This window comes from Emys orbicularis, chromosome 3, assembly GCF_028017835.1.
Source record: "Emys orbicularis isolate rEmyOrb1 chromosome 3, rEmyOrb1.hap1, whole genome shotgun sequence".
Taxonomy (NCBI): Eukaryota; Metazoa; Chordata; order Testudines; family Emydidae; genus Emys; species Emys orbicularis.
In genome coordinates this window covers 38,960,314-38,975,222 of record NC_088685.1, presented here as the reverse complement: position 1 = coordinate 38,975,222, position 14,909 = coordinate 38,960,314, and the positions used below count along the sequence as shown (strand labels likewise).

At 37.7% G+C, this 14,909-nt stretch overlaps 1 protein-coding gene across 4 annotated transcripts in view; it reads right to left on the bottom strand.

The window, feature by feature from the left end:
- The window catches only part of MYT1L (myelin transcription factor 1 like), a 150,810-nt gene that overhangs the window by 116,523 nt on the left and 19,378 nt on the right, over nt 1-14,909 (bottom strand). For all 4 annotated transcript variants that reach the window (XM_065400682.1, XM_065400683.1, XM_065400680.1 and 1 more), the window contains exons 4-5: nt 9,829-10,184; nt 8,281-8,286 (exon numbers count right to left, since the gene is read on the bottom strand). In XM_065400682.1, coding sequence (XP_065256754.1) covers nt 8,281-8,286; nt 9,829-10,184 — 362 coding nt within the window. The remainder of the gene's footprint in view (nt 1-8,280; nt 8,287-9,828; nt 10,185-14,909) is intronic.

Genomic DNA, 14,909 nt, shown 5'->3' with positions numbered 1-14,909 from the left:
GCACAAAGTCTTTATGCACTAGTCAGACTTTAATACATATGACCTTAATGAATTCTTTGGGCCTGATTCTCTACTGCTCTACACTTTATGTAATCAGGTACACCGGTGAAAAGTGAGTGTGAAATGCTCCCAAATCAGAATGGTGCTGCAAAGTAGTGGAGAAAAAGGCATAAATAGTTCAGAAGGTGTTTATGCACTAAAGTCAAATCTTGGGGGACATTATCAGGTGAAAACTGATACTAGACTTAACTAGAGTTCCAATAATTTAGGTCTGACTGTACTAAATCATGGATGAGTTAATCTCCCAAACTAATACCTACATCAAACAATGCCACCAGCACAGGAAAAGAGTGGTGACATGATAAACAGATATTACTCATTTAATGCACTATTTGAAGGCGCACACATACTGCAACAATGAGGGTCATATAAAAACCTATAGATAGAATAGAATAGAATAGAATAGAATAGAATAGAATATCCACAGACATGCATGTGGATATGGACATGTTGCCTACCCCTGCTTCTGACCAACTGTTCTCCTGCCACTAAACCCATCTTCCTTTCCTTGCACTCTGACCATGTCACTTTCCTTTTATTCCTTCGCTGTCCTCCTGTTGCCTTTCACACTAAGTTCAAGCTTTTCATCCTTACTTTCAAGGCTCTGCACAATGCTGCTCCTATCTACATCTCTGCGTTCTTATCTTCCTAATACTCTGCTGTAACTGGCACATGATTCCCTTACCCACTGTCTGCAATCCTCCCAGCCTGACCTCCTAATCATTCCTTTGGTATCAGTATTTTTCTTCATTCTCATTCCCATTCTCCCCTTTACACTTGGAAGTTGCTCACTCTCCCTGTATAACAGAAGTTCTCCCTCCCCTTTCTTCAAACAAATCCCCCCTTAAAATATTCACTTCTATGCAGACTTTCAACAATAGTCCCCTAAAGAGAAAATAGACGATTAAAAATACTAGCAACAATATTATGTCACTTCCAGATTGGATCTCATCTGGCATTTTGTGTTCGAACTGTAACATCTGTAAGATCATAGAATCATAGAATATCAGGGTTGGAAGGGACCTCAAGAGTTCATCTAGTCCAACCCCCTGCTCAAAGCAGGACCAATTCCCAACTAAAGCATCCCAGCCAGGGCTTTGTCAAGCCTGACCTTAAAAACCTCTAAGGAAAGAGATTTCACCACCTCCCTAGGTAACCCATTCCAGTGCTTCACCACCCTCCTAGTGAAAAAGTTTTTCCTAATCTCCAACCTAAACCTCCCCCACTGCAACTTGAGACCATTACGCCTTGCTCTGTCACCTGGTACCACTGAGAACAGTCTAGATCCATCCTCTTTGGAACCCCCTTTCAGGTAGGTGAAAGCAGCTATTAAATCCCCCCTCATTCTTCTCTTCTGCAGACTAAATAATCCCAGTTCCCTCAGCCTTGGGGCATGGACCATATCTTTTCCTATGTTTGCACAGTGGTATACAAACAGACTATACTCATCAGACATGAGTTTTAAATCTATTGATTGCTTTATCTACCAAGTCCTGTGGTTCCACTGCTCTTCTGAATGTTCTAGTAATAATTATTGGTCATTTGGTATTCCACTTGCTACTTTGTTAAATTCTTCTGGTGCTTAATTATCTGAGGGTAGGGCTTTATTCATTATATTGTAGTGGGAGGAGAAATGACAATCAACTTTCAATCTGAAGCCTGCCTTTAAAACTGAATGACTGTTTTAATTATTGCAGACAATGCCAAGATAGGTAGGGGGCTCCTCTATAAAGATTTTAGTCCAGTGCTTTGCTGCATGTCCAAGAAGCTGTTTAGGAAATATTTCTCAGTTATACAGCACTTTTTTTTGTAACATTAGGGATAGGGTAGAACTGCAAATTTGATACATGGGACATGATATAGCTCAGAAGGAATAATCAGTGCAGTGTGTACAATGCTTAAAAGTGTATGTAATAAACAAAGAGCTCCCATCTCATCCACTATATGGAAAAATAATGAAAATCTTGATTTCTTTAATGCTTTTTTGTATATGGTGCAGGCCAGGCCAAATACAGCTCTTTGAAGTCGCTGACATCAGTGGAGTTACTTTAGCTTTACAACAGCATAACTGAAAACAGACATGATGTCCCATGCTTCAGTGTTTACCTAGCCATCTTCCAGCAGTTTGTGAGATTAGGATTGTCAAAGCTATGGATTCTAGTTTAATTAGATCAGCTCACATGATCAGTTCATGTCAAATAAGGCTTAATCCTGTCATAAATTAGCTAGCACAAGGTTTCTCACACATAGATGTTTCAAAACACTACCAATATATAATCTCTAGAACAGATTCTTTAAAAAATTCATCAAACAAACATTAACCACCTTTGGCACCAGGTATTATTTATATATGTAATATAGGTGAGAGGATAAAAAAAAAATTAATATCCATATTTTCTGTAGCAGCCTACATATACCCATTGATTCAGGGAAGTTTAATAACCAAGGTGACCAAAACCAGCTTGATTTCCCTGATCCTTTGAATAGTCCTCTCTAATTACCACTTTTATATCCTTAACCCAACTTCTTGTTCCTTTGCTAGCATTAGAGTTCTCTGTCTTTTGCTGACTGCACTGGCAAGCTGGCTGGCTGGCTAATTCTAACTCCTGCAGACTCACAGACTATCTGTAACCTAAATTAATTAATTCAAGTGAATGTACTTCTTAAGATATAAAAGTATTGTCTCATGTGTGGTATAGGTGACAGAAAAATGCAACTTAATTGTTCTGGAACCCATTACGCAAAGGAGACAACACTCCTATAATAACAGTTACTCACGATTATATAAATATATTTATTATAGATTGTTGCTTTTGTTTCACAGGATAATTTTCTCAGTATGCTTTTCAGTTTAGTATTAATCCCTGGTGGAACTGTTATAGTGGCAAATTTCAGGAGGAAAAATAAGCTCCTCACTAGCCAAACAGAAACTTCCACTTTTCTGGATGAAATCCTTCTGGCCTTATTTGTTCAAAATTCCAGTAGAATACATGCTGTAACTCCAATGGGAGCATTTCCTGAGTAAAATGAGCAGCATTTGGCCCTCTTAGAGCTGCATGAACCAAGAATCTTAGCAAAAGAGGTCAAATTAGAATCTTTAATATTGACTTGCTGGTGAGCAGAATTTCCACACATGCTTTTGGAACCACCAAATGCAAATGTCAACAGACACTCATGTAGGCTATGTACTCTCTACCTACACTGCTACATATCCTTGACAGCTTAATTTTGTTTTCTCCGGTTTGGAACTTCTGGCTCTGGAAAGCAATGGAATTCACGGGGATAATGGATATTAAAAGTTCATTCTTATACATCATGTGAAAACCTTCCCTTATGTGCCATCTTTCAGATGTGAGACTTTCAAGGACAACATCAGGTCATATTTGTTTGGAGTACCCATGCAGAGGGCAGGTATTTCATTTTATTCACTAAGTTCTAGACTGAGCCTTTAGGCACATCCCTGTGTAAGCAATGGTGCATAGCTGTCTGACAAAGGGAGGATCACTGGTAAGGAACTGAGTTTCAAAGAGTCACAATAGATATAAGACTACACTCCTAATACTACAATATTTTCCCCTTGAATTCCTCCCCAAATCCCACTTCGCTCCAGGAGGGAGTAATTTAATACACTGCTCTGCCACCCACCATGGGGAGGAGGTGGAGTCAAGGAATCACTCTGCATTTGTTCACAGGTAAAGGAAAGTAAGAGAAGTATTGGATGCACAACCCCTCAGATTGCCCCTTCTCCTGGAACCACAATCTGTGAGTGTCCTATATGACTGTGCCCCAACTCCCCTGGCACAGCTGCAAAGTAACAGATTGCAGTGAAGCCCAAAGGTAATTAGTCATTACTCAGTGAGGCCAATGCCTTGTTTTCAATTAAGATTCTGGGCAACAGTCAGCAAGTTACAAAACAAGTGCTAATACAACCAAAACAACTATATTCACAGATAAAACAGTTTTAACACAAAACAAAATTAAATCAACTGTCAAGTAGTTCTGGTGTGAACACTTACAGTAATACTCTCCTCTCAGGTCTCTTATCCAGACTTCAAATTTAATTATTAATATTGCATAATTTGTCCTAACTCCATTTGCAGAACTGCTGCTGCTGTCAATGGAAGTTCTTTGTGTATATATTTACAGCAGGGATCCAGTATTTGGATCATTAAAGGTGAATGCTTCCCTTATATTGTACAAAGCTGTAACTAGACTGTTTACTTTTGAAGGACCAGAAGATCTTGTGCCTGCATCTGATGTTTTGAGACACTAAATATGTGAAGTCCGAACTCAGCAAGATACTTAGCCACATTAACTCACTTGCTTAAAATTGGGAAAGCCAACAGATCTGCTCACATGCTTAAAGTTGGGCACATGTTTAAGCACCTTGCTTATTCAGGGTCTGAAAGAATTGCTACCCAACTGTGTTATGCATTTACAGACAGAACAGTGTCTATTTAACATTTCGTAAAGGAGGATGTGACAGACATAAAATCACTTTACATAGATGTAATTCCACTGATTTAAAAGGAGTTATTCCTGATTTATACTGATGTAAGTGAGCTCAGAATCAGGTCCAGTCTCACAGGAGCACAGGAAGAAAAATTACAACATTTGAAGAATACGGTTAACAAATGATACTGTCTAAGCGTACCAAATGGTAACCACCTTAACTATATAGTATTGGAGCAAGTGAAAGCCTATCTAGCAGCAAATTTGTTTTTAAACAAAAAATAGCAGAGTAAGCATAATAAATATATCTGGCCCAATTCCACAAGAACTAGAGGTATCCAGAGGGAATCTACTAGCTAGCTTTTCTCTAAACCCTATTTTTAAGGCTTATGCATTCCAGCACTGAGCTACTTGTTTTTTTAAAAACACATTATTATTTCCAGTTGAATTTGGCTCGGGAAAGAGTAATTCTGACCAGAGTAATATTAACTCAAATGATACAAACTACTAAAAATGAAAACATTGAACAATCTCTACATTTACACAGGTCTCGTTTGGTAGGAATGATACATCTGGTACAAAAACAAAGACATCAAGAATTGTTATACAGTAGTATGACCTGATCACTTGCATACCTTTGCATCTCTGAAAACTAGAGATGAAAGGCAATATTAACATTCTGTATCAACAAACATCAATCAAGGGACTGAAGTAAGGTCTTCTGGTCATTGCTGGTAGGGTTTTTTCCCCATTATACTGTTGGTGGCAACATACCCCCATCACAGTATTCTCCACCTTCTTTTATAAAGGAGATTAAAATATAGAGCAATATACATGAATAGAAGAGTCCACCAGCATATTCTGAAGGATTGCTTCCCCTTCTGTTTATTAAATCCTCTCTGATCCTGGAAAATGCATTTCTTTCCATTTATTGTTCTAAGCAGTGAACAGCTGTTTCCTGGCCTCTTCATTTAAGGCTGTCATTTCTTTGGTTAGATGTTTTGCATATATGGTACACCAAAACAGGTGCCTAGCTTTTTTTGCTCCGATTAATATGGAATGCTTTACTGTGTTCACCAAATGTGTGACTGCTTTCTTGCTAATAGTTTGAATAAATGAATGTGATTGATGCTAGGCAGATTGGACAGGCCATCTCTCTGGTACAAACCTGTTTATTTCATTGTTTCAGAGACTTAGAGATTCTTAAGTTGCAAGGACAGTGGGAATCTGTGTTCTACCACAATATCCTCAGTACCGATTCTTTCATCTTTAGATTGGTGTTTGCGTCTCCCTTTGCTTAGAGGGACATGCATAATCAGCCACAGAAGCAATCTGATGAAGGGATCAGGAAGATAAAGGAGGGCACTATCAAAGTTAACCTATAAACTAATAGGTGGATTTCAAGACATCGGGTATGTATACCAATAGCCTAGTGTGTGCTAGTGGGGAAAAGGCCAAATTTCACCAGAGTATTAAAAAACAGTAGTCCAATTTGTAGAAGTGAGAAAAAGGTGAAGCATTTCCTCTCTGTATTTCCAAGTAATAGTCTGTAATGCAAAGATTTATATTCAGTCTCCTTGAATATGCTGCAACTGTGCCTTGCAGTTATGCAAACATTATGTGGTACCTTGTACTGGTATACTGTATATGCTACTATGAGTTTGAGGGAATTCATGTGATATAAAAGGGATATTTATCAAATCTATACATCCTGACCATTCACCTTTTAGTAAACTACAATAAATCTTTTGTAGCATGATCATGTGAAATGGATTAGACTTGATCAATGTATTAAATTTACTTAGATCTAGAATCAGCCTGACTCCTCCTGACCCTGAGGGATTATGAAATACCTGGAGTACAAGCCATCTTGAATGTCTTCATGTGATATAGGCTAAATGGTGCCTTGGAACATCCGTTCCTGGAGCTCCTCCAACGGAGATTTCTTTCTATAATAGAAAAGCTTTGTGAAACAGTCTTTGGGAACCAGCTATCTGAAGTGATCACTTCTCAGAAGGAGAAATACCTTAGTTTGCCTTGCAAAGCAAATGTGCCCTAAGTATTTGACTCCAGAGATTTTCAGCAATAACCACCAAAGTGAAGGGACACTCCCTAAAAGTGGGCTTTATCTTACTATCTTACTGATAGCCTTCCCATGTGGATTGGAATTTACAGGTTAGGTTATCTTAACAAGGGTCACGTGTCTGCCTTCTCTTTTGGGGATGTGAAAGAAATTGGAAAGATCTGTCTTTCCTTCCATAGTGGTAGTACTGTACGTAAGGGATTTTCAGGCCTGTGCTACTTTTTCATTGGATATATCCCTATTCTTCAAAGAGATTCATTACTTTAATGGAAGGTTAAAATGAATGTTGTGGCCATTGAAAGGGCATTTTAAGCACTAATTTTAGTACAAGTGATTATATACTGAGACATCAGCAAAGGATTTGGGATCTAGCTCCAAAAAGTCTTTGGTTCTCTTAAATTGGTATTTTGAGATTTGTAAGAGTGTTGCTTTAGGATGCTTCTGTGTCTTCCAAGTCCTTTATTATGTCAAAGGTTCGGCCCTAGGGATAGGATTTTCTAAAGGGCCTAAGTGATTTCAGAGCTCAAGCCTGATTGTCATTCAATAAGAATTATGTTCCTAAATCACTTAGGCCCCTTTGAAAATTCCAACCTAAATTCAGTTTCCTGTTACAAAGGGGTAACTCCAGAGTCATTAGAATTAGTTCTTTGGGGTGTCTCTGGATTTACCCCCATATAACAGGAAACTTAATTTGGACCTAGGAAATTATATAGTACATTGCTTTATGTTTCTCATACTTGTTGACTTAGAGATCACATTCCCATCTGATAGAATTTTTCTAGCAAAACTGTCTGAGATTTTAATTGTCCTGTCCATTAAGACTAGGCTTGGTTATGAGACTATGCAAAATTTCTATAATCTCATAAAACTACAGCACCACTGACAAAAATGTTTATAAGCACTGCAGAGACACCTTTATCTCCACTAGAAGTTCTACTTTTAGTTTCTAATTGTAATTATGTTGGCTGTGCGCATACTGTGATTTCCCCAGTAAATGATTCACCTTAAGGGAGTTCTAAAAATATAAGCAGGGAATTCCAGTAAATGATGAAAGATTCCTGTATTATGAGCAATGGAAGGAGAAGACATTTTAGGTTCTCGGTCAAAAACCATATAAAATAAATTATCCCCAAAAATCTGTTTAATTAAATATCTTCTGGACCTCTCAAAACAACAAACTATGGCTATCATCTCAAATCTAGGTCTTCCCACTCCTTGACCTAGAGAAAAAGAACTTATTATCTTCATCATTAGGCACTAGTAACTCTATCTCATGAATTAACTGTGCTGTAACTAGCATCACCTGTATAATAATATGCTGATTCCAAAAAGGTCATAAAATTAATTTGCCCTGAATAATTCCACTGTTAAGCCCCCTATTTTATTTGACTTTCTTTTTTGCATTCCCAGTATTTTACAAAGAAATACTTTTTCTTTTATCTAGGAAACTACATATTATCCCTCAAGTAACATGAGATCCTCTGGGTAACTGACCTGTTTGACTTTTCATCTCCTCTAATATGATGTCTAGCTAATATAGGTACTTCTGCAAAATTCCTAACTTGCAGTTCTTAATTCGAGTCTACTCACAGAAAGAAAACAGCTTAGAAACAATAGCAGCCGCTAAAGTTGTTGATTAGGATCACTAACTGTACGTGCAGCAGTGCTGGACATAAGTAAAGCACCATGTTCTTTAATATCTGTACCGGTAAACCTAATACGAAGCTTGGCAGAAGGAAGTTTCTTTAGCTCCTAAGTCTTTTTTCCCCTTAAATCATTTTTGATAGTGTAGATTTATTATTGTCCACCTGGGCCCAAAACCGTTGCACCAGCTCCACTATGATCCAGTTGCCATTACCTCTTAAGAAAGAACTGCTAGAGTTCCAAAGCAATCCAACAGGATAGCAATTGCAGTCACACACCTGCCTGAGCTCAGATAGACTATTCTTACGGTTCTGAAACAACAGAGTCTCTTTGCATAAGGAAACAGCCTCCCCTGGCATCAAACTCCTTCGGAACTTTCAAGCTTGGCTACCTTGTTTTTAATAGTTTTGGTAGGCAAATTAAAAGTGAATGAGGAAATGCTGTCGGTTGAGGCATCTGCAAAAAAATGCTCATAGCCATCTGTAAGCCACACAGTTGTCTGAATGAAAAGAGTACTTCCTAAATCTTTTTCTAAACCTGACCTAACAGAATGCTGAAACAAAAGTCAGACAACTTTCATACCTTGCTCCTAAGAGGAATCTGACTGAGGAGTGCTGAAAGTTTTTCTTATATTTTTATTGGTTAGAAAGGTGAATCTACCCAACCAAAAACATGTTCCCTGGAAATGGGAACAAAATACTTTTTCGATAGCTCATTAATCTTTGAACGATTCTTCATTTTCACCCCAGTACATTATAATGTAATTAATGGAGGGATTCTGAGATAAGCAGACAGTGATCATATATTTTGAAAAATATGCTTACACAGAGTCCACAATCCCAGTAAACAGAGATGTCAATGGATTAATCACAGTGCTACTACGTTAGCTGGGCTACTAATTAATACCTATATAGTTAAAAGGCATCAAATGTATGGCACTGTATTCAGAAAATATAATTTTAGAAGGACTTTCTTTGTGTAAACCTGTCACTCTCCATAGTTTTAATAAAATCAACTAAAGTACACAACATCCAAGTCTCAAAGAACCAAAGTATCTGATAACATTTCATTCTGATATTGTTTGTCTGAAAGAAAGTTCAGGACCAAATTTTCAAAGGGAAGAGATCCACTTGTGCTCACCAAAATAAACACCTGCAAACACATGACCGCATTTATCTGAGCAATCATCACTATTAGGTGGGCAGATTCAGTAAATGCACATGCAAATGATGAGAACGGGAATTTGCAGTTAACCATTTGCTTGTACCTTTACCCAATTTTTGCATGCATACCTGGCAATTGCATGCATTAATCCAGTTACACATTTCTGCAGGCATTTTTTCGCACACACACTTCTGTATTTGAAAATTTGACACCACTAGGCATCAAAAATATTTGAAAGACAGTCGTTAAAATAGATGATAAAAGAACACTGTGGGGTACATTTTCAGCAAGGCACAGGGAGATTTAGCTGTATGACTTCCATTAGCTTTAATGAGAGCTGCACAGCTAAATACCTGGACACCACACTGAAAGATTAACACATAATACACACAATGTTTACTTTTTACTAATACTCTTATTATTACCACGTTCTTCCTCCTCCTCCTCTTCCTCCTCTTCTTCTTCCTCCTCCTCCTCCACATCTTCTGCTTCCTCTTCATCCTCCTCTTCTTCCTCTTCAATCTCCTCTTCCTCTTCTCGATCTATTTCTTCATCCTCCTCCTCCTCATCACCTTCATTGTCATCAGAATACTCCTCCTCCTCTTCTTCTTCCTCTTCTTCCTCCTCCTTTTCATCCATCTCCTCTGTTCCATCAGTTTCATAACACTCATCTACTGAAGAGTTGTCTGTTTTAACCACAAAGGGTTTTCTTTTGGGAGCAGGTTCTTGGGGTTGCTTATCTTGTGTTTTTCTTTTTTTTGCCAAAGGACAGCCATAAACACTATTATGAAAAATAAAATACTTGTGTTATTACACTGTCTGGCAGTTCTCCTCTGCAGGTCAGATTGTACAAAGCATTATGTCATTTAATCAGGTTTTATAATTATTTACTACATTAATTGCTTTCCTTAAAATGTACATTTTTGAAAAAAAAAAAAACCCAAAAACACTTTGCTTAGGCAATAATGACCAAAGGGGAAGGCCCTTCCAAACCCTCACGGCGTCTAGTCAGTCATTAACTGTCTGGAAATGCTACACCCAGGGGTTATCACTGCAATTATAAAGCTAACACGATTTTTTCCCCCCTTTCCCCTTCCCCCCCAACTGTGTTGTCTCTGCTGTATGTTGAACTTTGTTCCATGGTGGATGCATTTTTTTTTTTAATTTATAGCAAATATTTTTTCCTAGCAATTATTGATCAGTACTGTAAGGAGTGGGAAAGCAGTCCTTCATATCTTTAAACTATTCAGTGAGATTTTGATCAGTTACAATTGGGATCTGCTCCTGCAACATTTGAAACTAAGAGTAGGACTGGACCCTTACATATAGATAATAATAATAATAATAAATTGCTCTTCAATTATTCACTTTACCTCTCCATTATGTGCCATGAAGGCACATAAAAACCAAAACAAACATAAAAATTGGAAGAACTAATTTTAGAAGATCTCAAACATTCAAATTAAAATGTATCAAAAATCATATGATATTTTCTGAAAACACCAGTGCTGAAAGTCAGACTTATCTGAAGTTGGGTATCATTTGTTCTCTGATCATCTTAGCTACAGGCATAACAACATTATAGGACAGAAAAGGATCATGCTACTTTTCTGTAGAGTTGTCCACCTATCTGTCCAACTTAATGTTTTCCCCATAATTTCTTGTCTAATATGATCTCCATTGCACAGCCACTATTTCTTCCTCTGAGAGAGCTCTGTTGCACACATTGAATTATCCTCTGTGTAAAGAAGTTTCCCTTGAACTTCCTTATTGTCTGAATTTAACTGCAGCTCAAGCCACATTGTTTTTGAGCCCGTTTCCTGTCATGAATAGTTTTGTGACATTCAAACTCTTCTCTATAGCCCTTTATACAGATCAGAATATCTGCGCTTAATCTCCTCTTTCACAATCAATTTTCCTACCTTTCCTCACAGTTACAAACCACTGAGACACTCTATCATTTTCCTAGCCACCTGACACCTTTTGTAGTTCTATTAATAGCCTTTTAAAACATGGGGCCCCTCCCGATGGTCAATACTCCAGATGTGGTCTGTATGGTGCCATAATGGTCGCCTCTGATTTGAACTATATTCCGTTATTACAGTTTGTCATTTGCTTCCCTGATGATTTTAAGTTTCTGCCATTCTTATCCTCCATATCATTCATACTGTTAGTACTAGATCTTTCTTCAGTGCGAGTACCATTAATACCATATTCTTCAAGATTCTGATTCTTATTTTTAAAGCTGTCAGTGGGCTACAGCCTGACAATCTCCAAGACTGCTTCTTTCTCTCTCACTCTTTTCATAACCCTCTTAGAATATTATAATCAACAGGCAGGTCTCAGGTACAACACTTGGGGTGAGGGGCCGAAGCAGGTCCTCATTTGTGAAAATCTCAGCCACTGGAGATAAAGTGAGCTTGAGTTTTGTCACATTTAGAATGCAATGCAGAGCTCACCTCTTTTTTCTGCACTGTCCACAATAAAAAAGGCTGCTAAATACTTGCAAAGCCATCTCACCCAAACCTTGTTCTCCTAGAAGTCACTCTGGGAAGGGACAGAGAATATGGTCCTAGTCAGACTACACCAACATTCCTTTTAATTTTTGGATTTGGCAACTAAAGGCCATTGTGATTGACACATTAGAAATCAATTACGGGTAAAGGTAGGGCAACCTAATTGCCAATCATAATCCTATTTACTGTTTTCAACCTTGTCTATATTTTTCTATACTACATTTTATAAGGCACCTAAGAACCCATAACATTTCTTCTAGGCCCAGTCCCACTAACCTGCAATTGAAATCAGTGGGAGTTAGGTACCTTACTTGATTAGGTGCTTTTTGTAAATACCGCTAGGTTCCTATCTGCATGTTTAGACATGTACATAGCTTTGTAAATCTAGCTGTATGTCTTTTCTCTCTTTGTGTGTGCTCAGTGTGCTCGACCCTGAAAGGTGCTGGCTACTCTAGCCCCAATCCAGGCGAGCTCATAAGCAATTAATTGAACTTAATGGGACTTCTCACAGGATTCAAGTTAAGTATCTATTAAGTACTTTGATGGATTGGGACCAGAGTACCCAATACCCTCTAGGATTGACAATACATTCAGTCTCCCAAGAAAATTAACCATGTGTGTTAACCATGACCACCTTTTGGTCAACTTCAACCAGTTTACACCAATCCAAACTATTTGCTCCTTGATCAACATCTAGAATCTGTTCTTGGCTGTGTTTGGATATTAAGCCCTAAAGGTCTGAAATTGCCTTGATTCTTCGTATGAACCCTTTAAAAATATGGTCTTTCATTGACTCCTCTATAGTTTTCAGGTATGTCTTAAGTTCAGTGGGCATTAAAAAAAATAATTTCTCTCTTTCAGAATCCTGGGAGACAGGCCATCAGACCTGGAACTTTCTTTCTGTTTAGCTGCCCTAATTTCTTCTCTTTCTTTGCTTTACCTATTCTTGTATTACCCTTAGTTTCATTAATTGTTCATATTCTGCCTCCAGGACATTCCTATCTCCTTCTGGCATTTTCCCCTCATTCCCCCTGGTAAATACACTGAGGAAAAGAAAGCATTTTGCTTCTCAGCAATCTCTGCCTCATATGTCACTAAGTTCCTCTCACAGTCAGATAAGGAGACTTCAGTCTTTTTCATTGACCTCCCGGTCCTGATATATCTGTAAAATCTGTTATTGTTTGTCCCCATACCTTCTGCAATGATCTTTACATTTTCATTTTTGGCTTCTGTGATCATTGTCTTAGCTGCTTATTTTCTAGACTCGTGTATACCCTCTCATAGCCATGATCCTGTCGATTTATGTCTTGTTTGCTTTTCTCTTTTATTGCTCCCTGTATTCCCCTATATTTGTTTCTCCCCAACCACCCACCTACCCCCCGCACCCCACCTCACACCCCACACATGCACACTTCAGCTGTATTTGTTTTCAATAGTAAACCTACATGTTGGGCTTCCTGCAATTTCCCTCTGAATATTCCCCATTTCCTTTCTGAGTCCCTCCCACTCATTTTAGTTTCTCAGGATCTTTTAGTAACAATCCCTATGGAAAAGTCCCGTAGAACTTACTAGCGATGAAACCAGTAGGGATATAGAAAAATGTATTAGGATTCCAAAGAAAGTATGTAAAAAATTTATATTTAATATAGGATGGTAGCTTTTCTATGGTTTTTGAACAATCTTATGTAACTATCTGATGGTTCAAAAACATACAATATTATTGTTCTCTATTAAATGCTATAGGACTTCTCATAGTGGAATACGCATTTTGATCCCCAGATTCACATATTATTTCTAAGTCATCCCACTACTTTTACCTTTTCAGCCATGTCTTATGTGTCATTAAAGATATTACTGATTGATGTTCCCTACCCCCCAACTTGTTGCATCATATATCACATGTCCACCAGCATGCTATCTGAATAGATTCTTTCTTTAGTATAGAGTGTCCTATTTTATGCGCTCCATGCTGCAGTTCTAACTCAAGCAAAGAACTCATTGGCTTCAGAAGAAAAGTCAAGATGCAATTTCAGGCTCTGTAGTTGAATAATATTCTACATTGCTTTTTCTTCTTCTTTGTAATAGCACTTTAAAAATATTGGATCTGAGTTTAACAAACTTAAAAATTATCCCCAACAACACTGCCCTCCTCTTTTCACATGACATTTTAATTTCAGTTAAAGTATAGTCTTTGGTGGATATTTAGGCACCTTATCAGGTTAGGTACCTAACTCCTATCATTGCAATGGGAATTATGCACTTAACTTGCTTTTGAAAATCCTACTAGGTGCCCATCTACATTTTTAGGTATGTGACCCAAAGTCACCACTTTCTCAACTATGTAAACTTCAGTACTTGAATACTAAAATATAGTAAACTCATCCATCAAATTATTAATCTCTACAGCTCTGGCTGCATCCCATGTATATCACAATTCCTTACAATCTATATTTCTGGTGCAATGAATCAAATTCTTTTAAACAGGAAGCACAGTTCATGTGCACGTTATCAAATAATGTCATCTTTACTTCATTTTGCTTTCTTTCTGTTGAAAATAAAGTACTAAGTAGAGAGCTGCTGACTTTCTAAAATACGTATATGTACATTACTATTTCAATTTGATGAAAACAATTCATTTGCCAAAAAGATGCAAGCTTCACAAATATAAATGACCTTGCTGAACTCCCTAGAGTCTAAATGTCTTCCATGGGAGTTTAGTACCATTCATTATGGAGTAATAATAATAAAATTCACACTGCCTAAAAGTATGCTAGCTGCCTCATAGTACATGTAGTAAGATGAGATAGCTGCCCCAAACAGCTTGCATACTAACTGCCTCAATTCTACACTTTTGCATTTAGAACCTTTATGTATATGAGTAGTCCCAAGGAGATATATATATATGAGAAATGCAACAATATCGTCATCATCATCAGCGATGGACTACTACTACTAATAGTAACTTCAAGGAGTTCAAGGTGGCTAGGCAT